At 40.5% G+C, this 23,284-nt stretch overlaps 1 protein-coding gene across 1 annotated transcript in view; it reads left to right on the forward strand.

Moving 5' to 3' along the window:
* GALNT2 (polypeptide N-acetylgalactosaminyltransferase 2) overlaps positions 1 to 23,284 on the forward strand; it is a 223,383-nt gene that overhangs the window by 151,939 nt on the left and 48,160 nt on the right. Inside the window, exons 4-6 of the mRNA XM_017526501.2 lie at positions 18,945 to 19,043; positions 19,308 to 19,375; positions 19,615 to 19,680. Coding sequence (XP_017381990.1) covers positions 18,945 to 19,043; positions 19,308 to 19,375; positions 19,615 to 19,680 — 233 coding nt within the window. The remainder of the gene's footprint in view (positions 1 to 18,944; positions 19,044 to 19,307; positions 19,376 to 19,614; positions 19,681 to 23,284) is intronic.

The following is a 23,284-nucleotide window of genomic DNA, read 5'->3' on the forward strand; positions in this document are numbered from 1 at the left end:
TCTGAGGTACAACAGTTTCATCCCAAACCATCTCCCCCTGAAAATGGTCTTCCATGAAACTGTTCCTTGGTGCCAGAAAGATTGGGGACTGCTGGCTTAAGGGACACTGGGTTTCTTATCTGTTGCCTCCTCTTCTTTATGATGATGATTGAATTTCCTCTGGCATCTTTGCTCTGGCCCCTTAAACCAAATCTTTTTTATTCTTGGTAATTCTTTACGTGCAAAGGCCAAGGTACTTGTTGATACTCACATATAAGTGCTACCAGTTGATGTTGGAAAATTCCCTGTATGTTGCTCTGGGCTAGAATAAAGCAATGCCCTGGTTGCTTGATTCTGCTTGGCCAACATGTACTGGCCTATGGGACCATGAGATGCCCAAGTGGCCTTGGTGCCTTTCTGTTCTGGCATCACTCTCAGATTAACCCCTTCCTGTCATTGCCACTCTTGGTCCAGTCCCTTTTCCTCCCTTCTGGGTCACTGGACCTGCATACTCTCAGTACCTCCTCAAGTCTGTATTCTGCATGCTCCTCCCATGCAAGAACTAACATATGGTAAGGGCACCTGGATCCACCCTCCTGGGCCCTGCATAGACGGCCTGCAGCTGCTGGTCCTGCCTCCCCCACCCAATTATCTTTCTTAAGACTTCTGATGTGGATGCATTCTAGATGTGGGGGCATTCTTTGCGAATACAAAGTACTTGTTGCTGTCTTCATTCATGGTATTCTCCATTGCCCTTCTGACCTTTCTAAATGGATGTGTCCCTTAAAACACAGTTCACCTAGCTTCTTCCAAAGGACCACTTCTGACTGGCCCCATGCCATGGGATTGCTGCCCTCACTTGAGACCTCAAAACCCCCAACCAGAGCCTCTGTGCCTGGGCTTTCTTGTTTTATACCTGTGCATGTTTTCTCCAGGTATTTCATAAGCTACTTTGGGGCAGAGACTATCTGTAATTAAGACAGTTCTGCAATCCCTCACTTAAATTCTTAGGGAATTCAGATTTTTAAAAAAATTCTGTAGAGGTATCAATGATATATACACAATTTATGAAATAATGTTTTCAATCCTGGGGCAGTACCTTGTAATCAAACACACTTAATATTTTTGCATCAAAACATGAATATGCATACCAAGTGGGATAAATAAGGAGAGAAGGCATCAGGTCGGGTTTTACTGCCACATAATTCAGGTTGGGGCAAGTTTTGCCACCAAATAGGGTACCGATTTTTTTTTCCAGGGTGGTATTTTTTTTTCTTTTTTTAATGTTGGAATCAAAGATTAGGAATTATGGACCCTCTCTAGGTAAATAAAGAAGAGTACCATTCATTCTGCTGCCACGTGATAAACAGCCAGTCCCGGAGGGACCAGAGCCTATTTTGGGTTGGCATGTTATAGATGATGGGAGCTGGCAGAAAGAGGGTCAAAAGTCCTAGATGGTCTTCAGCTTGATCTCCTGCAGGACCTCTGGTACACAGACTGCGCTGGAGACTGGTTAGCATCCTGGGAGGCTCTGCCGATCACTCATTGTCACCATGTGCTGACTGGGCTGAACTAGATGTCTCTTGGTAGCTGCTTTTATGGAATCACTCAGTTAACCCAGATGACTGTTGAATCCTATCTGCATAGAGGCACCCCCTGGAGGCCAGTGCGAGGTGCTGCCATCAAACGAAAGCAATTTTGTTAGGGTTGGTCCATTCTTGGGCTTAATCTGAACTGCCCTAAGGAAATCATGGTAAATTGATGACAGTGATGGTGATGATCTGCCTTCTATTGTTGGCAGACCTTTTCCTGGCCAAATATTAGCTAAAATCTCTGAATCGGTCTCTGTTTCACCTACATATTAATGGTCTACGCAGTGGGCTGTTAACAACCTTGTATCACAGACTCCCTGAGTTCTCCTTTCTTTACATACACCAAATTAATCAAAACTGATTTTTTCTTTTAAAGTAGCTTTTTAAAACTAGATACATGTTTGTTGAGTCATATATAAACTTTTGCTCCTGCAAAAGAAGTAGCACTTGAATATAAATTTCCTCAGCAAGGCAATTCACTTGTATAGAAGGGTGCATTTCACAGATGCAGCAATGACAAGCACACACCTGGACAAGGGAGGGGAAGGGGTTCTTATTCCTGGCACAGGAAGCCCCTACTGCTGTGTTGTTCCCCTGTTGGCTAGGGTTAGACCACACAGTCTAAGCTAATTCCAATTGGCTATTTTAAAGAGAGCAGGGATATGAGCCAGAGTGGCGAAGTGGGTAGTTTGGCGGGAAGGATAGTTGTGGGACAGGTCAGAGCAAGTGACCAGGGGTGATTCAGATCAAAGCAGGTGACCAGGGGTGACTAAGGTCAAAGCAAGTGACCAGGGGAACAGATGTGAACTACTCATTAGAACTGGCGGGAGAGTTGTTTCCTGAAACTAGAGGCAAGCGGTCACAGGGAACCAGGAAGTTAAACTTTCAAATACAGAATTAAAGAATAAGAAAGCGGAACGTACTGACATAGTGATTCTTTGAAGAGAATTTTGGAGTTCACTCTATCTAACAGTTGCACACAGAAAAAAAAAAAAATCTGTACCAAAAAGTTGAAAGGAGCTTCACATTGTCTCTGCTCTGGTGAGTGTCCTTCCTAATTTATCTCATAGTCTCTGATGTTCGATATATGTCATTTTATATAAATACAATGACAATAAAATGACATTGCATTTGCTGTTTGCCTGCCTACTTTTTTTCATTCAGTAATACATAGGAAGCATTTTCTAGGACTGTTAAATAAATTTTCCTTTTTAAAAGCTGTATATATCCCATTTTATGTTTATTTAGCTAGTTCTCTGGTAATGGACTGCTAAGTTGTTTCCTTTCCTTTTTAATGCTAATAATGTTGGGATGAATATTTTCCAATAACCTCTTTGCTCACTCATTTAAAAGGAAATGGTCTTTGAGATGACAGTGTGTTATTTGATTCTGAAAATGTACCAGAAATTACTCAATATATTGCTGAGTTTGGTTACTGCTTTATTTTAGGTTTTGAATGAAGATTCGTAGCACAAAGTATCTGTGGCCAGCCGGCCTCCTTGCCTTCCTTTCCTCTTTCCCTCCCATCTTCCTTCCTTCATCTAGCTTTGTTTCAAGATTATATTAACTTTGTAAAATGAATTTAGAACCAATTCCTAAATCTCTTTAGATGCTTCAGAAAAACTGATTTCCAAAGGAGTTATTTGTTTCTTGGAGTTCACCTTTCAAAGTCATCTAAACCTAGAGCAATTTTCATTTTAATGACAGTAATCCTTTGATAACCTTTTAAAATTGTTCCATAAATACTGACGTATGGCAAGTTTTTCCATGTTTTATTTAAATTGATTTGATAATATCTTCCCAAAAGAATAAATTTCCCTTGGATTTTCAAATTTATTGGCATAATGTTATATGTGTATGTACTTAAATCTTTATTAATTGTAAAGTGTTCTCTTTTTTCTTCTTTAAAAACACCAGTGACATGTCTCTGATTTCTCTTCCTTGCTTCTTTCTTCTTTTCATCCTTAACATCCAAGTGCTGGGGTTTTATGTACATCCTACTTCTTTTCTCTTTAATGCATTCATGTCTCCCTACTCTGTCTGCTTTCCTCTGCACTACCCTTGCCCCATGAGAGTTGAATGTTGAATGTTTATTTTATGTCTACTTAATTGGTTTCTGAGTGCAGCTTTGGCTGAGTCTCACATAATACAAAATATAGTGTGATGATTTGGGTTATTTATAAACCTACTTGTAAATGACCACAATGTTATTATTTCTCACTAGTCTGGAATTCTACTTTTGGTTTCTTTTTCGGTACATTGCTTATTTAGGAAAGAGTTTCAAAGGGTAAGAAACTGATTTTTTTTTCTTTTTATCTATTTAAACTTACTTCATTGGGGAGTTTTTTCTCTCTCATTTTATTGCTGTGAAGTCAGACATTATAATTTTATTCTTTTCCATATATGGAGCATTTTACTTTGGGCATGAGATACAGCTACCTTTAATTGAGATTTTTGTTCCAGGTGCTCTACCAAGCAATTTACATGCATTACTCATTTAATTCTCACAACACCCCTATGAGGGGTAGGTACTGTTGTTTTTGTTATTAAGACTTCATAGTTAGAGAAACAGAATGGGAGAAGTGCATAACTTGCCCCATTAACCAGGCAGTGGTGGGGTCTAAGCAACAGCCTGCCCCCAGAGGCTGCCATCTTTACTTCTCATTTCTGTGAATATTCGATGGATATTTTTTAAAGGCTAGTAACATCTATACTCATTTCAAAATTCAAATATACGTGTTTAACCAACCTTATTGATTACATTCAAAACCTTTATTATTGACAAAAGCATTTGAAGCTCCCATTACAGTGCTAGGAGTTTCTGCTCATTTCTAAGCATGAGGGACCTCGAAGGTATGTATTCATAGATTATACCCTTATTGACATAAAATTACCCTTTTTACTTGTTTTTCCTTCTTTTCTTTCTTTCGTTCTTCTTTTTTTTTTTTTTTAAGAGATGATCTTTCACTGTGTTGCCCAGGCCTATCCTTGAACAAGTTTTTCTTTTTTGCCATACATTTTGCTTTTCATAAATGTTAATCTCCTACTTTATTTCAGTTATTCTTAACATATGTTTGTCTTTTATTCACTTTCTTTTTTTGGATGCCATTTTGTTTTAGGTTTATCTTTTGTAACAGCAAACGAATGTTATATTTTGATTTTTAAGCCAACATGATGGTCTAAAGTTTAACAGACTCTTAGCATTTTTTTTTTTTTTTTGAGACTGAGTCTTGCTCTGTCACCCAAGCTGTAGTGCAGTGGTGCGATCTCAGCTCCCTGCAACCTCCGCCTCCCAGGTTCAAACGATTTCTTCTGCCTCAGCCTCCCGAGTAGCTGGGACTACAGGTGCGTGCCACCATACCAGCTAATTTTTGTATTTTTAGTAGAGATGGGGTTTCACCATGTTAGGCAGGCTGATCTCGAACTCCTGACCTCAGGTGATTCACCCGCCTCAGCCTCCCAAAGTGTTGGGATTACAAGCATGAGCCATTGTGCCTGGCCTCTTAGCCATTTTTATTTTTGGTCTGTCATCTAATTTTTAATGTCATTCTGTTTTTCTCTTGCTTTTTCCATCATCTTTCCTGTACAGATAACATATTTTGTTTCACTTTGTTGATCTTGTATTCTGCTGTTTGTTTTGTTTTCCAGTTGGTTAAGAAAGTTTGTTTCTTCTAATTCAAGTAGTTGTAAGTTTTTGTTCACAAAAATTCAACAGGAAAACGTGTTAGAGAAGTATTAGTTTAATACCAAGACATTTTTAAATGAGGAATTATATCCTTTTACTTTCTCCCACCTCCTTTTTGGTTTTGTTGATATTATCTGGAATTAAACACAAATTGTTAAATATTAAAATACAATGATCTTTCAAGAACTTTTCATCAGCATAACCATATTTACACATCTATTAAACTGTATAGCCGAAATAGTTTTAATGCTTCCTGCCATTTTATGCTGTAATTTGAGTTATTTTTTTTTTCTTTTTTTAGAATAGATCTTCAAGCAGTTTTTCAGGAGGTTTATATAATTGAAATATTTTCTGAGCCTTTTTGTGCTTACCTGAGAATTACTTTCTATTCCCTTCATAGGAATCGTAAGTTCATAAATGCAAAGAATTCTTGTTGTGTCTTTCTTTTATTCTTTAAAACTCTGTATGTATTGTTTCACTGTGACTGGTTTAGTGTTGCCAAGGAGAAGCTGGAAGCCATTCTGATTTTTGTTCATTTATTATGTTGTATCGGTTAGGATACTGTAGCAAAAAAGATGTTAAATTATTTAACAAAATACCTGGAGAGGCCATCTAAGTTGGCTTCCCCTGGCCTGGCAGCTCTTTCTGACCTTCCTCAGCACCATCTTCAGCATTTGTGTTTTTCAGCTGTATCCTTTTGCCTTACGTGGTTGGTTAGGAAGGCTGCTATAGCTCCATGCATGTGATCACTTTCAAGGTGGGAAGGGGGGGGCCAGAAATGGGCTTTTCTTGAGTGGCTCTCTACTCTTAACAGCAACATAAATGTCTCCCAGAAATCCCTTCTAGTACTCTCCGTTATAATCCAGAGGCCAGAATGACAGCATGGCCATTTGTGACTATAAAAGAGGCTGGTGACATGAGTTTGTCATAGGCCAATCAAGACTTGACCCTGGGGCTTCACAGTTCTCCCAAAACAAAATCTGTATGATGGGAGCAGGAGGGACGCTTGTATTTTTTTTTTTTTAATTACCCCAAAGGGTGTGTGCACCTTCAGGCATACATGGAAGGCTTCCACGACGGCATCATAATAGAGTCATGAGAACCAAACATAAATATAGTAACTGTTGGTGTTAGGAGCCATATACCAAATACCTTCTCATTCTTTACTGTAATGTTCCATTCTGTCTTCAAAAAGTTGATTTTCCCCCAATATTCCAAAAGAATGCTGTTATATTTGACATGAACAGAGTTTAGGAGAACCATTTAAATTTCCCTGGGTTTGCCTGGAGAGGGCGTGAATAAGTCATGCCAAGACAAAGTTGGGTGTCCCTGTTACTTATGTCAACCACCAGTAGGCCAGGGCCAAGGGAGGGTTAAAATAGTGACTCTGTTACTTCAAGGTGGCATGCTTACTCTTATCCCATGACTAGATGACCTATTTGCCTTTCATCTTTGGAAAGAAATGAATCTGATGTAGCCTTTGATTAATGGTAATGGTAGAGTTCAGTGAAAAGTTGGTCTTTTTAACCACAGGCCAAAGCAGAGCAATTCAGTGTATCTGAAAAGAGTGGTACCCGTACCCTATACGGTGGTTCATGCCTGTAATCTCATACTTTGGGAGGCCAAGGCGGGCAGATCACGAGGTCAAGAGATTGAGACCATCCTGGCCAACGTGGTGAAACCCCATCTCTAAAAGCACAAAAATTAGCTGTGCATGGTGACATGCACCTGTAATCCCAGCTACTCGGGGCTGAGGCAGGAGAATCCCTTGAACTGAGGAGGTAGAGGTTGCAGTGAGCTGAGATTGTGCCACTGCACTCCAGCCTGGAAGACAGAGCAGGACTCCATCTCAAAAAAANAAAAAAAAAAAAAAAAAAAAAAAAATGCGGTGCTCTAAAACATCATCCTCCACAGAACTTAAACTTTTCTCCTGTCCACTTTGGACAATCAGAGCTGCCCAGTGATCACACAAACTCCATTATCTGGCCCAAGTTTTGTGGCGAGAACTGCGAGAGTAGGGCAGGAAAGAAAACCAACTGCCTGAGTAACCCCTGAGACGGTTGCTCTAAAGGTTTCACCATTTTAAGACAGGAGGAAGCAGATAAAAATGAAAGCACATCTCTTCATGGAGCAGTGGAAGGAAAAACTAAACCCTCAGACAACTGAGAAACCAGAGCTCATGTATCCAGGGGGATGATGGTGGGCACCAGGAGGCAGAGGGGGTTACCGTAGTTACTCCAGCAGGACCAGGGGTGCCACTTGTTCCAGGGCACCATCAAGGGGAAAGAAATGGAATGCGTGGTGTTCACATTGTTCGATAAGCAGCTTGAGCCTCCATCCAGAAAAGGCAGCTTGTCCTCTGGCATCAGGAGGAGTGAAAGTATAAAGGACAATAATGATTTGATCTCTGAAATGACTCTAGCCTTAAATGCTAAGTGGGACCCGGCGGCTGAGGTGCAGCACTTGGAGGGCATGATGGGAGAGCTCAAATGGCTTCATCCAGGGCTGTTATTTTCTGAACTTTCAATAGCTCTTGACTCTTGAAAAGTTTTCAGCTAAAATTTAGTGTCTGTAAAACTGGAGGCAATAAAGGGCAAATGGTGCTCTTTGAATGAAGAAAACATTTTTATTCCATCACACGATGGCTGGCTGAAAGCTTCAAGGGTAAACCTAATGTTTTCTCCCTTCTGGTAGAGAATACTCGTGTATTCTGGGCAGCATTTTCTGTGGCCGCTGCCGAGGCGAGAGGAGTGTTTGCTGAGCGAAGAGTGTGTTTGCGGATTTTCCACTTGGCCTGGGTGTGCATGCGTTTTTTGCCTCTAGAACCCTTGGCTTTTCAAGGGGATTACAGGACTTCAGAGGGTGTACAGTAAATAAGATAGGCTTGAGTTTCTTGTGTCATGGGGAGGATAAACGTTTTGTTGTAGAACATGCTCCCGACCCCTGTGCATTGCAGAATGCCCAAGCCTGCTGTACGTAAGAAAGCGACTTTCAACTAATCATTTTGAAGTTAGACAAACCTAAGGTGATTAATGGAGCTTATCGAAATCTCCTGCCAACCAGATTTTTAAGAAGCTTGATTTCACAAGGGTCCTGCAGAGGTTCTAAAATGTGTAAGGATTTGGTTCTGTTTAGTTTTGAAAGACCTCTATAGAATAAACTCTGTAGCTATTAGGATTAATCAGAAATTAGTTGATTTGGTGGAATGTTATGCCATTATCACTGGAGGATTATTAAGAGTGTGTTTTAATTAAATGAACATTATATAACAGCTGGTGAACATTTTTCCATTTTCCTTTTTTTGGGGGGTGCTTCCATTTCCAATTTACATTCAATCCAGTGGCCTGCCTAGACTTTCTATAGACTCCATAGTGACACATCTTGAAAATGTGAAGCTGAGCATCTTGTTTGGGATGGGCCCTAGTGGAAGTACCCTAAGGTTGAGAGGTGCATCCCCAGGCCAGTTTGGGGTTGGGGAGAGGAGGGCCTGTTTCCAGTGCCCATTCTGCATTGTGCTGGATCAGACTCCAGCTTGGGCTAGATCTTATTCTGAGCCTGGTCATGTTGAAGCCTTGTTCCCAGTGGCTTAGCCCTGACTCTGTACGTGTCAGGCTTCTTAATCATGGAAGACTTTGAGGAACACAGCGTGGGCTGGCCTACTTCATGCATGATGACCACTGGGGGTCAGATTATGGTAGAGAGGGGAAAATGGGAAATCAAAATCTGGAGGAGGCAGAGTTTTTGTTTTTAACATCTGTGCTACATGGTCCATAACCAGAGTTCCAGGTCTAATTACAAAGCTCTCCAGATGAGTCTAATTATGGCTCCATGTTAGAGAACTGTTGTACTAATAACACCTCTCAATCTTCTGTGTGTTTCTTAAAATGAGGTCTAAGAGCAACCTGTATAAGCCTTGCCTTCAGATTCCCAGGTATTCAGATTCAGATTCCCAGGTATCACCCAGATCTACTTATTCAGAATGGGAAAGGCAGGCAGGGCCCATTCATGTGCATTTTCATAAGCTCCATGGATTGGTCTGATGCTCGCTGAACTGTCAGAGCTTTGTGATAATCATTAGTCTGTGGCCTTAAAGCAACTGCCCTTAGCCCAGAAGCAAATCATAGTCCTCAATGAGGAACATGTGCCTGGCCTGTGGTTGGCTCCAGCCTGGCCAGAGCCCCAGCTGCACAGCAGAGGCCATATATGGACATTTGGTGTCCATTCTGTGTCCATGGGCAGGTGCATCAGGCTGCCAGGACAGTCACTGAAACAACAGACCCACCTGCCCACCCTTTTCTTTCTTTTGAAATGGGAATTACATAAGCATTTTCTGTGGACAAGGGCAAGGAAACAGAAGGCATTCACTGCCTCCATTGCATCACCAGCTCTGTCCAGAGCCTTCATCCCAGCATCTTGAGGTGCTAACACCCTCCCCCCAGTACCGAGTATCTGCATATGAATGGGGAGATGGGCTGGCAAGCAACAGAATCTATTTTAATATGTTCCTTTGATTTTTAAAACTTCTGACCCTGCTGGCTAATTTAATGCCCCAACAGGCTCTCTTGGCTCATCCCACCTGGCTGATAGGTACACATGGAGACTCACAGACTTTCAGGTGCTGGGTTGGCTGGAGAAAGAAGGGTCCAAGTGGCCACAGGCTCCCCGGACTGCTCCATCTTTCTGACCACGTGCAGAGGCAGGTGCCTTGGCCTGGCCCTGAGGCAGGGGCCTTGCAACTCTCCTCCCGAAGTTAGGGGAGCCAGTCATCACACCCGCAGACATTTCTCACCCTCTCCTTTTCACTCACCCATCTCATGGTTGAAAAACTGCCTCTGTTTCTCCAGCTGTAGAATTTGCTTGGATTTTTAACCATTTTTCCTTATGTAGGGTAGCTCAGATCCACTTCGTGACTGAAAAAGGTGGAAAAAACAGCAAGGTGTAAACCTAAAAAAAGCAGCAGAAAGGAAATAAGGAAGGTAAAAGAAAAAAAGTAATGAACTAACAAACCAATGGGAGGTACTATATAAAGCTTCATCTTTAAAAAATATAAATCTCTAAAAATGCTGATTAATAAAAATGAAGAAACATTAATATTAGGTATAGGAAAGCAGATATAACTAAGATCATCATAAGAAAATTAGAAGTATACTTTTGTGCAAATAAATTGGAAATTTAGTGAAATTGATAATTTTCTAGGGAAATTAAGTTACCAGGATCTCTTAAGAAGTAAAAAAAAAAAGAAAAAAAATGAATTAAGTACAAACTATCAAAAGAAATTTTCTGCAATAAAAAATTTGCCTTCTCAAAATTCACAAGGCTCAAATGGGTTTGCATAAAACACAGACTTTTTTAGAGAATAGAGAAGGAGGAAAGCTACCCTATTTCCTTCAGTAGTACTATGAAACAAGAAAAAGGAAGTATAAGAACAGCAAATTGTTGACCAGTTTATGGTTATAGACTCAGAAAAACCTAAACAAAATACTGGCAAATCTGATACAAAATACAGACACCCACACACACACACACACACACACGCACGCACACGCACGCACACATACACGGCCAAGAAGAGTTTATTTTAGGAATGTAAAAATGATTTAATATTAGAAAATAATGTAATATATCTTCTCAGTGAATTAAAGGAGAATAGCTGTAGATCATATTAATGGATGTGGGAGGGAAAACAGTGAAATTCAGCACTCGTAAGGGAGTTTCCTTCACCTGATGAAAGGCATCTGTAAAACATCTATGGCAAACACAAAGCTTAATGATAAAAATCTACTTGTGTTCACTTTAAAGATAAGATAAAGGCAAGGTTGTTTTTTACGACTTTTAAAAATTGTATTTTGTCTTGCAGGCCGTAATCACTGCCATCTTAAGGCAAGAATTGTGAGGTGTGTAAGGAATGGAAAGACAGGAACAAAATGTAGATGTATTGATCTGGGGGAAATCTAAGAGAACCTACAAACCGACTATCAGAACAAATAAGAGAGCACAGTGAGGTGTTGAATACAGAGTCCGCATACAAAAACCAGTATCAGTAATGGCCAATTCAAAAATGTAATAGGAAAAGAGTCTCCTTTTCACTGAAGCAAGCAGAACTGCTAGATACAGAGGAATAAATGCAATCAAAGATGTACAAGACTTTCAAGGAGAAAATTAAAAAACATAACTGAGGGACATTTTCAAGTGTCCAGTATTATAGAAATATTAGTTTTCTTCAGATTAATCCACAAATTCAGTGCAGTATCATGGTTTTTTCATGGAACTTGAAGTGCCAATTCTTAAATTCATCAGGAAAAGCAAATGATCACAAATATCCACTAAAGTCTTGAAGAACAACGCATAGTAGGAGCCATGAAGAATTACTTGTAGAGCCATAGTCATTAAGGCAGTGTGGTATGGGTGCCGGGTTACACAAATAGATGACCAGAATAGAAATGGATGTAAATAAGTATTTAGCATGACAACAGTGGCATTACTAATCAGTGATGAAATAATGAACTATTAAATCATGCTGAGACAACAGATTACCTACACAGAAAAAAAGGAGATTATGGATATCCTTCATACGTATATGCATGGAACTTGTATATACCCATTTCTCTTCTGATCATCTCTTTATACAGCGCTGCACCCCTATCACATTGCCTAATGACTGTGGCTCTGCAGTGAGTCTTCATGGCTCCTAGGCCATGTTGCCCTGCTATGCATTGTTCTTCAAGACTTTAGTGAATGTTTATGACCATTTGCTTTTCCTGATGAATTTAAGAACCAGCTCTTCAAGTTTCATGAAAAAACCCTGTATGACACCGGACTGAATTTATAGATTAATTTGAATAAAATTAATATTTCTATAACACTGAGCACTTTTAAATGTCCTTCAGTTGTGTTTTATAATTTTCTCCATGATATACATGGATATATGTAATATGTATGAAGGCTGTATAACCTATTATAACCTGTTAAAAGCATTTGTAAAAGTTTAAATGTTTGAAAGAAAATTTACAACAATATATTAATGACCTTCAGTTAAGAAAGCATTTCCTGAACATTGTTACCCTTGGGTCACAGTTTGAAAACTCAGAATTTAAAAAATACGTTTGACAAAAGCATCATCAACAAAATTAAAGCATCTCCAGAGATTTTTGCAATGCCCCTGGCTGACAAAGGATAATATCCAGAGCTTATAAATTCCTACAGCCAAATGGTAGGTAAAACCTAATCAAAAAGCGGATAGAGGATACGAGTAGATAGCTCACAGCAGAAGCAATCCAGTGAGCGCCTAAGCATTTAAAGGGATATGTGGGCTCTCTAGTAATCAGGTACATGAAAGTTAAAATGATGACTACTTCATACCACTCTAGTTGGCAAAATTTTAAAACATGGTGATACCTAGGGATGGTGAGAATACAGAGCCGTATGATCTTCATGCATGTGTGGACGGGAGTGACACTAGGTCCAGCCACTTTTGAGATTAAGCTGGGGCTATGTCAAGTAAAGTTGAAGAGGTTCATAATTTATGACAAGTAGTGCTGCTGTGGGTAAATAATGCAAAGAAGCTTTCTCTGCTATGTAAAAAGACAGCGTCCACTGCAGTGTTGTTTCTAACATAGAGAAATTGATAATCAGCAGGAAAGGGATGATGTGTGGTACGTTCCCACCTACGGTGGAAAGCGGTATAGCAGTGAGGATGAATGAAATAGAGCTGTGTGTGTGTCAAAACAGATGCAGCTCCCAAAAAGTGAAAAGTGCAACTCTCAACACAGTGCCATCCCTACAAACTTCAAATAGAGGCAGAAAAATGCTCGATATAATTTATGAATGTGTACATGTGTAGTTTATTTAAAATATACATAGTAACAATGAAGCAACAAATTCAGGATAGTGTTTGCCCCTGGGGAAGATGAGGATTAAGGTAAGGGCTGTAATTATCACCTGTCATCCTGTCATGTGTCATTTTATTTAAAAAATTTTTAATCAGAGGCCAGTATTGCAAAATATTAAGACTTGGCAAGCAGAGTGGCACATGGATGCTCCTATAATATCTGTAAATTTTATGCTTGAAATATTTACACACATAAACACACAGTGATGTCAGTTACTGCCAAGAGGCCACAGGAGACTCGTTGCGTTGGTGAATTTATTGCAGTCTAAGACTTGCTCCTCAGCTTTGGAAACCCAGAAAGTTTTTTTGTTTGTTTGTTTGTTTTTGTTTTTTTGCTTAGTTTGTTGCCGGCAAATCAAGACTGGATTTGTCTCTCAGGGGCAGACTCAAACTCAGTTTACAAATTGAATGTATCCAGAATGCCAATATGATAATTTGTAAATACATATCATAGCAATTGGGACTTTGGAAATACCGTGACCTTGCATGATCCCCACATTGTTTGCCCTTGAGATTTTCCCCAGGAACCTGAGTCACAGCCCAAATGCCTGCTCATAGACACACAGTTAGATGTAGCTGCTATGGAGACCAGCATTTCGGAATCCCATTGCCAGCAGATTTGCCCCTCTATGGGACTCTAGTCCTAATCAGAACACACAAGTCCCTTAGAAGGACTCCACTGGAAGTGCCTGCCAGCTTCAGGGAGGGACCGAACACACCTGCCCCTTAGCCCTGGATGCCCAGAAAGTGCCAGCAGAGGCTTGGCATTGTTTATAACTTTCCTTTTTTATTTTTGAAAGTGCCTCTTTTCCATGTCTTCCATGAATCTTGTCTTTGTATAGGCATAAACTAATGTTTACTTGTCAGTTAAGTTGTGTAGTATTTTCCTTACAAAATCTGAATTACAAGGGCATTTCAGGGAGATGGTGTGTATTCATCCAGTGAGTTTTCTTTCCCATGACCCTCTGTTTGGTCTTTGTGGCTATCTCATAAGAAGTGTGATCTTGCTTATGAGAATTGTGGCCACATCTTGTAGAGGTTCTTGAACTCTCTTTCTTAAAGAGGGTTTATTTACATGTGTTTCTCTATCTGCTCTCACCTTTTCATCTACTGAGTCCTTCTTGCAGGCCTAGGAACCCTTCTCCCTTTAACTGACAGTGTATTCTCTACTCGGAGCCGCTGCTGCGTGTGAACTTGGAAGGTGTCTCAGAGCCCGTCTCATCAGCTGCATCTCCAAGTTACTAGAGAGAACTCCACTCTACCCTCCATGTCCTGATGGCAGTCACCATTGACACACAGCTGCCAAATGCAAATTATAAGCCCCCATTTATTAAAGTGACCTTGTCAGTTTTCAGAGTCCTTTTTCACACATTTTTACTTGGTGTTCCCAATAATCAGGCAGTATTGTAAGGGCCATTTTCACAGATGAGGAGTGATGTTAGTGGTCTCACGTCACACAGTAACCAAGGTTACCACACCATGGGCCCTTTACAAAAACACTAGGCCACCTGGGGTGAGGGTGGGGCATGGCCTGGTGCGGGGTAGAGTAGGAAACTATTTCTGTATTCCTCCCCACCCCGTGAAACAGCCTTCTATGTTATTGGACAGAAGCTGTAGCTTCCCAGCCTGAAGAGCTTGCGTTTGGTTGTTTCATCAATTTCTTGATCAAGGCCAGGTATGATGTCTGCCCTAAAGGCAGATTGATTCTTCCACCCTGAGAGACTCACTAAAAAGTGTGGTGGTTTCAATTCACCAGTTTTCTCAGTTTCCAGCTAACCAAGAGTTCACATACTGAAAGCCATCTAATCTCAGAGAAATTTAAAGCTAAATAAAGCATTTTTAAAACAAATCTTTGCATGTCCAGTCATTTTTTAAGCCTCCATTTTACTGAACAGGAAGTTTGCAGAATGACCACGTTAGCCCCAGAGCCTTGGACCCTGAAGTGAACTTGAGCCTACAATGTCAGCCTGAAACCCCTCTCACTCTTCTCAGAGTCACACTGCTTCTAGCCAGCATCGTGTAGTAGAACAAAACGTACTGCACACTCTTCCTGCTGCCGACTTCAAATAAACTGCAGTTTCTACTCAATTCCCAAAGAAAGCTCAAGTATGAAAGTGCCCCTGGCAGCCAGCTCCCCTGTTGAGTGACTATATTGGGTGTTCTTTCACTAGCTCTGGAGTAGTGAAGACTGGCTGGCAGGGATATGGCTCTTTAAATACAAAATTTATTCTTTTTCTTTTTAAAGACATTCTTGAAGCGGACCCCACCTTCTTGGCTCAATGTAAGGACTTATTATCTAAATTCATATACATACACACACTCACTCTAACTCTGGGATGTAAAATATTTCTTAGTTTTTACTTTTTATCTCTCTTTGCCATAAAAATGGGATCCTTCTTAAGTTTCCTGAATGCCAGTTCCTAGCAAAACTTGATGTCTTATGAATATGTAGATGAATTTTAATAAAATGATATGAATGCAGCAGCCCTGCGTGTTCTGAAAAACGTTTCCCGAGCCCCCTGAGACTTCCAAACGCTCCTGGAAGATGAGGCTTCCTGCAGAGAAAAGGAAAACGAGAGAATAGGATGTGATTGGATCGGTTCCGTTTACTATGATTTAGCATGAAAAAATGCTGCCTTATGTCTCTTTTTAAATTTTCATATAGCTGCCTAAGCCCATGTTCAGTAAGTCATTCAGCCTCGGTCTGCTCAGCTCAGCAGTTCCCGCTGTGTTAAGTGGGACCTAATTGCAGAGGATAGCTGCCTCCTAATGTGGAGTCCTTATTTCATTAGCATTACAGATTGGGTTCTTGGGAATGACATTCTTTGGTAATTTGTTTACAGTTGAAGCCTTGCAGATTCTCACTTCCTTAATCTAAGAATCTGCTAATTCTTAAAATTGGAAAAAGAAAGAAAAGCCAGCCTATCAGTCTACTTGTCAGGAAAGGCTTAGCTGTCAGGAGCTCTAATGAGGTACGATATTAATTCCAGACTGCATTTTTCCCCCAAACAACAGAGAACCATCCCCACCCCAACAACTAGTATATTATGCAATTTCTCATGATTAATTAAAACAATAACTACAATAAACAAAAGAAGCCCATTTTGTGATTCTGACCTAATTGCTTTTTAATTGCACTGCTTTTCATGTTTATTTTCAGAGTTCTTTTCTCTGAAGTAGTCATGAGGGAAAATGAGTGTCTGCTGAACACTGTGTCTAAAGGTACAGCCATTCATGTGGAATTGCTGGTCATCATTTGGCAGCTGCTAGACTATCCTCTTCAGTTCTTAACTCCTTAAATGTTTTTAGTGATGGCTGAGTTCCAAATATATATATATATTTTAATATATCTCCTTTGTCTACTGCTTTCCCATTTGAGACAGACATTATACCTAATTTTGGGGGCAGATAATTCATGGCTCTGGTAAACCATGTTAAGAGCTACAGAGCAAATATTTTTTGATGTATTGGTCCCATGGAAGGTATAAGAGTGAAAGGAATGTTTCCCCTCCCCCTTTGAAGATTTGAATCTTTATATCAGCTAAAATAAACTGATAATAGACAGATTAACAGAAGAAAAGACACTCAAATTTATTAATCTGCAAATGTGCACAAGAGCCACACAAAATATGAGACTCAAAGAAGGGCCAGATGGCTGAAGCTTAAATACTGTCTTCATAGGGGAAGAGGTAAGTGAGGGATGTAGGCAATTTTAGAAGAGTAAATGATTTTTAGGAAAGAGTAAATGATTAGGACGGAAATGCAGACGATAGCCTGGAACAGATTCCTTCCCGGGTCTTGGGGAGGTGGCGACAAGTTATGGGAAGGTAAAGGGCAGGACTGCACTGTGAACAAAGGTTATTTTATCATGCAGATGAATCTCTCAGGTAACAACCTTTAGAAGAATAATTGAAAGAATAAGTGAAAAGTCTCTCCAGGAGTGGGGTCTTGGCGTGGGCTTTGTTTCTTCTACTATATGAGTTAATCTCTGGTTAATGCAGATTCCAGAGAGCGGGTCCAAGACAGTTGCACATCTTCTGGATGCACTTCCCACAGTTAGATCAGAGAACTTGAGAGAAAGTCCCTCTCTGTGCTTCTGAATGGAAGTTGGAGGGGGTGAGGAGAAGATCAGAGAGAGAGACCTTGGTCCTGAGGCTTATTTCTGAGGTCTGTGAATCTCCTTTTTTCAAAGTACTTAGCATGCCAAAGCAGCATAATTTGGGGTATCATTTTCTGAGCCCCAACAAAGATTTTCTGCTTCTTCAATGCTGGTGGCAGTGTGTTTCACTGCTAGAGTTGCAGGAACATGGTGCAGATGATAAATGCCAGCATGGAGGGAACTTTGGCATGGGACAAACAGGCCCCTCTTGGTGGCCCACAGGCAAGACTGCTCATCCTCACCACCACAGGGCATCAGACATCACCGCTTAAGAACTGTTTTTCTGAAGCCAAAGCCCCTTTTCCAAGCTGGTGTCAGTAGAACTACCAATTTAGTAACTCTGAATGCAGTCAAACGAGAATTCAAGTGTTTCCAGAAGTCCTCGCGGGCCATCAGTCCTGCCTAAGTGTGGTATTCTCTGGGAACATTGCTCTATACTAGGATGCTCTTCAAGTCAGTAGACCCTGCCTTGAAGGGTTCCTCTGGATGAATTCTGCTGAGCCCAGTAGCCTTTACTACTTATCTCTAGTGTATGATACTTTAGCATCTTCCACCTACAGCCATCAGAGTCTTATTTTTTAAAATGGCTATTCTGGCCGGACACAGCGGCTCAGAGAGGAGGCTGAGGTAGGAGGATTGCTTGAAGCTGGGAGTTTGAGACCAGCCTGGGCAACGTAGTGAGACCCCATCTCTATAAAAATTCAAAAAATTAGCTGGATGTGGTGGCACACCCGTAATCCCAGCTACTTGGGAGACTGAGGCAGGAGCATCACTTGGGCCCAGGGGATCAAGGCTGCAGGAAGCTATGAACATGCCACTGCACTCTAGTATGGGTGACAGCGTTGGACCCTGTCTCAAGAAAAAAGAAAAAGCTACTTACTGTTCTTCTAGTCTTGTATCTGCCTGTAGAGCTCAAATTTGAGAAGTGCCATATTGAAATCTGCCCCTGCTTTAGAGGTCTAGCCTCTGAATCAGCGTCTGTGCCGAGGTGATCCCAGGGTTGTTCACTACCACTCACAGGAAAAGGAGAGCTCAGGCAGGCTCAGGGTCCCATTGACTGTACCCTCACTCCACTTCACCACTGCCACTTGGGGTATTTGGGGATGGCCTTCCAGGGCGAGGGACATGCATCCCTGCTGCCCAGGGTAAGGGAAAACCACAGGTGGGTCCACTGTTGACGGTGAGAGCCAAGTTCCAAATACCACAGGAGTACCACATGCTTGTTGTAGGCAATGTAGAAAACAAGAAAAGAGCAGTGGCGCACATTTGGTTCTGCCCCTCAGAAATTACGACTGCAAATTGTGAAAAGCGCATCTCTAGAGGTGTATCTGCATGAAAGGAGACATGGGATTTCACTGTTTTTAAACACACTTTTTTTTTAACGTGTGAGAAAGATGTTCTCAATATGTTACTTTTTGCCGAAATCGTTCATCTCTCAGAACGTAACTCCGGTTGTGTTTTTCTGTTTCCTTATGTCCCGTTGGCAGTTCATCTCAGAACAGGCCAGGAACTTCCGCAGACAACAAGTTAATCACAGCATGTCCATCCCAGCGGGCTCGTCTGCTTGTTCTCTCAAGGGCTGAACAAGCTGTGGCTGCTCTGGGGGTCATTGTTCAGAGGACCATCTTTCTCTTTCTCCAGGTGTCAGCGGAAGCAGTGGCGGGTGGATCTGCCAGCCACCAGCGTGGTGATCACGTTTCACAATGAAGCCCGGTCGGCTCTGCTAAGGACCGTGGTCAGGTGAGGCCAGGATGGCACCTGTCAGCCAGCTGTTGCATCTTATGGGAGGCGTCCCCTGTCAGGGGTGTTAGACACTAGGTGTGCCCCAGGCACAGTCAGGCCAGGGCTGTCAATGGGGGCTGCAGACAGGGTCACCTGACTGCTCAGCACAGAGTGCAGTGGGTAGCTCCTCCAGCCAAGGATTAAGACCAAGATACGATAATTTCCTACCCCATGTTTTACCCCTAAAAGGCCTGTAAACTTTATTTTCTTGTCTTTTCTTAGCGTGCTCAAGAAAAGCCCACCCCATCTCATAAAAGAAATCATTTTGGTGGATGACTACAGCAATGATCGTGAGTATTGACACTGATTTCATCCCTGTATCTGGCTCTTCTCTGGGCACCAGCCTTCCTGTAGCGAGGGTGCTAAAGAGGTGTGAACAAGCCAGAAATCAGGCCCACAGACAGAAGAGGTCCCTCTGTGATGCCCCAAGGAGATGATCAGCCCTTAGGTGATTGAGAATGCTGTGGTTGAATGCAAAGCCCTTTATGAATTCCAGTTTCAAAATGCTCTGCTTCTTTTCTTTTCCTAGCTGAGGACGGAGCTCTCTTGGGGAAAATTGAGAAAGTGCGAGTTCTTAGAAATGATCGGCGAGAAGGTAAGACTCTTCTTACTTCTGTTCCAAAGCAGTTGAATTCTGATTCTTCCTGAGCCCAGTAATAACACAAAGAAGTGCCTGAGCTCAAAGAGAAATTAATTGTCTAGTTTTTTTGTCTGTCTCCCTCCATCAGAGCCACTTGGGAGACTTCTCTCAACAAACACAGGAAGGACATTAAAAGCTTGACTAATTGAAATTATTTACATATTAGAGCAAGAGTTCAAATTACATTTTGATTTATGTATTTAGAAAATTGGCTTCTTTCTTTCTTTCACAATCTAGGAAGTCTTATCAGTCCCTTGAGCACAAAAGTTTAGAAGAAAAACAAAGATTTAGCAATAAGAAGTTGAATGACTCCATGCTCCAGTCATCTGATAAAATAACTGGAATTCAAGTTTGACAGCCTGCTGAAGGTGAACCATCCAAAATGGGGAGAGAGTACTGCAATTATATGCTTATGTGATTTTGCAAATGCCAACCTCAGAAACTTCTGTCAGTCTTATCTGTGCTGGAGCTGAGCTCATGAAGACTATTTTATTGGCAGTTAGAAGACGCACTGTAAAGGAGGAAAGTATTACATTGGAGTGTCTGGAAAGGAAGCTCCGATCGCAATGTAATTAACATCCAGTATGTCAGTGCTGTTAGAGACCCTGATGGCTGGATTGTTAGCTCCTCTATGGTCAGGAGAAATCTTTCAGTGTAGGAAAATCACAGAGCTTTGGAACCCATGTCACATTTGCCATTTAAGGCTAACTGTTCATCCAGGAGTGGTGATTATATTCCTTGATCAATGCAAAACTCTTTCTTCTCATTACATATTCAGTCCAGCTGGAGTCAAGGAGTGAATTTTTTCTTACCAAGAATCTTATCAGCCAACACAGTGATTGAGTCTGTTAGAACAGCACCATATTTTAACCAGCTAGGGTCATCAGCCTAGACATTCAAGATACATGAACAGTGGGATAAGCCTTGCCTTCTAAACAAGGTCTGTTTGCCAGACTCACATCAGTCCACCAATCTTAGAATAAACCAAAAAAGGGGGCAATTTGCTGCCCCCAAGACAGCCTTCAATATAACTATGAATTTAAAACCAAAGTATCTGCCATCCCACTCCATCATCTGGCACAAGCTTTAAAAAAAAAAAAGAAATGGGGAAAGAGGAAAGAGAGAGCGTTGGCACTAATCACTAACTAGCCTTTTAATCTGTTAATATGGTGAAATACATTGGTTGATTTTCAGATGTTAAACCAGCTTTGCATTCCTAGAATAAGCCCCTTCCTTGATCATGATACAGTATCCTGGTAATATATTTTTTGTTAAGGATTTTTATACCTGTGTTTATGGGAAACATTGGTCTGTAATTTTCTGAAAATGTATTTTTTCAGTTTTGGCGTTAGGGTTTACTAGCCTTATAAAACAAGATAGAAAGTGTGTCCTTCTATTTTATTTTCTAGAAGAGTTTGTATAATATTTTAATTATTTCTTTTTTAAAATGCTTAATAGAATTAACCAATCTGGACCAGGAATTTTCTTTATGGAAAGATTTTTGATAACTAACTCAATCTTTTTAATGAATATAGGCCTAATTCAGATTTACTGTTTCTTTTTGTTTCTACTTTGGTAATTGTCTTTCAAGAAATTTTGTATTTCATCACAGTTTTTGTATTTATTGGCCCAAAGTTGTTTATGATATTACCTGTTTTTTACTGCTTGTAGGATTAGTATTACTATTTTATTGATTTTGGTAATTTATACCTTCTTCTTTTCTTCATCTGTCTGCTGTTTGTTTATCAGCTTAACTTTTAAAAGAACCAATATTTGGCTTTTGTGTTAGGGTTTTCTAAAGGGACAGAACCAACAGGATAGATGTATGTATAAACAGGTGTTTATTAAGGAGTACCGACTCACACAGTCACAAGGTGAAGTCCCACAGTAGGCCGTCTGCAAGCTGAGGAGCAAGGAAGCCAGTCCCAGTTCCAAACCCTCAAAAGCAGGGAAGCCGACAGTGCAGCCTTCAGTCTGTGGTTGAGTGTCCAAGAGTCCCAAAGCTGAAGAACTTGGAGTCCAATGTTCAAGGCCAGGAAGCATCCGGCACGGGAGAAAGATGTAGGCCGGGAGACTAAGCCGGTCCAGTCTCTCTGTGTTCTTCTGTCTGCTCTTATTCTGGCCATGCTGGCAGCTGATGAGATTGTGCCCACCTAAATTGAGGGTAGTTCATTTACATGTGGTGTAATCGTTGGTGGGTTGGGTTTGGGTCCACTCTTTGGCTGTTTGTTCTCTATTTGTAGCATGTGCATTTTGCTTTTTGTGACTGTGTTCCTACTTTCTTGCCTTCTTTTGGATTCATTGATTTGTTTTAGTGTTCCATTTTGAATTATTCTTGTAGGTTTTTAGCAATACTTTTTGTGTGTGTACGGCTACTCTGAGGATTACAACATGCAGCCCTAACTTATGACAGTCTGCTTGAGAGTCAACATCATACCACTTTAAATTTAAGAACTTGAGAATAGTTTAATCCCATTTCCATTTCCTTTCCTGTGTGTTATCGTTACCATGTTTCTCTTCTACATGCATCTTAAACCGTAAAATACAGTGTTACATTTTTGCTTCAAATAGTACCTGTTAAATAAAGAGAGGAATATATAGATATGTTAAACTTATCCTATTTTTCATTTTTAATATCTTCATTTCTTTCCATAGATTCAAGGTTTTTTCTAGTTTTTTTTTTTTCCTTTAACCTAAATAATTTTCTTTAGAATTTTTTCTCATAGGCAACACAATCTCAGCTTTTATCTGAAGAATTTTTGTTATTGGAGGCTATTTTCTCTGAGTGGAGTCTGAGTTGACCATTAATTTTTCGTCCAGCACTTTAAAGGTGTCATTCTAATGTCTTCTGGCCTCTGTTTTTCTGTTTAAAATGTAGTCATCATTCATACTGTTGTTCCTTTGTATGTTATGGTTCCTTTTCAGGGATCTGCATCTGTTTTTGTTTGTTTATTTGTTTAAAAGCAGTTTGACTATGATGTGCCTAGATTTAGTTTTCTTTATATTTATCCTGCTCCAAGTTTTCTGATGTAAATTGAATATATAAGATGATGTTTTCCACCGAGTTTGGGAAATTACTGGCCTTTTATTTTTTCACGTATTTTTTTTCTGACTCATTCAGGAGCATCAGTTGCACATATCTTATACCACTTGATACTGTCCCATAGATCACTAGATTTTTTTACCCTTAATTATTTTCTCTGTCCACCAGATGGATCTATTTGTGTTGTTCCATCTTCAAGTTCACTAATCATTCTGCCATTTCCATTTTGCTCTTAAGACCAGTCAGTGGATTTTTCATTTCAGATAACTTCATTTTTAAGTTCTGGAGTACCCATTTGATTCTTTTTTATAGTTTTTATTTTGTTGCTCAGATTCCTCACCCATTCACTCATTAAAATTATTGCCTTTGCATTATTAAACATATTTGTAATGGCTACTTTTAAATCCTCCTCTGCAATTCCAACATCTGGGTCATATCAGGGTGAATTTCTGATGATTTTTTTTTTCCTCTTTGGTCTGGTCCTCATTTTCCTATTTCTTCATATGTGTAGTGACT

This window comes from Cebus imitator, unplaced genomic scaffold (assembly GCF_001604975.1).
Source record: "Cebus imitator isolate Cc_AM_T3 unplaced genomic scaffold, Cebus_imitator-1.0 Scaffold42, whole genome shotgun sequence".
NCBI lineage: Eukaryota > Metazoa > Chordata > Mammalia > Primates > Cebidae > Cebus > Cebus imitator.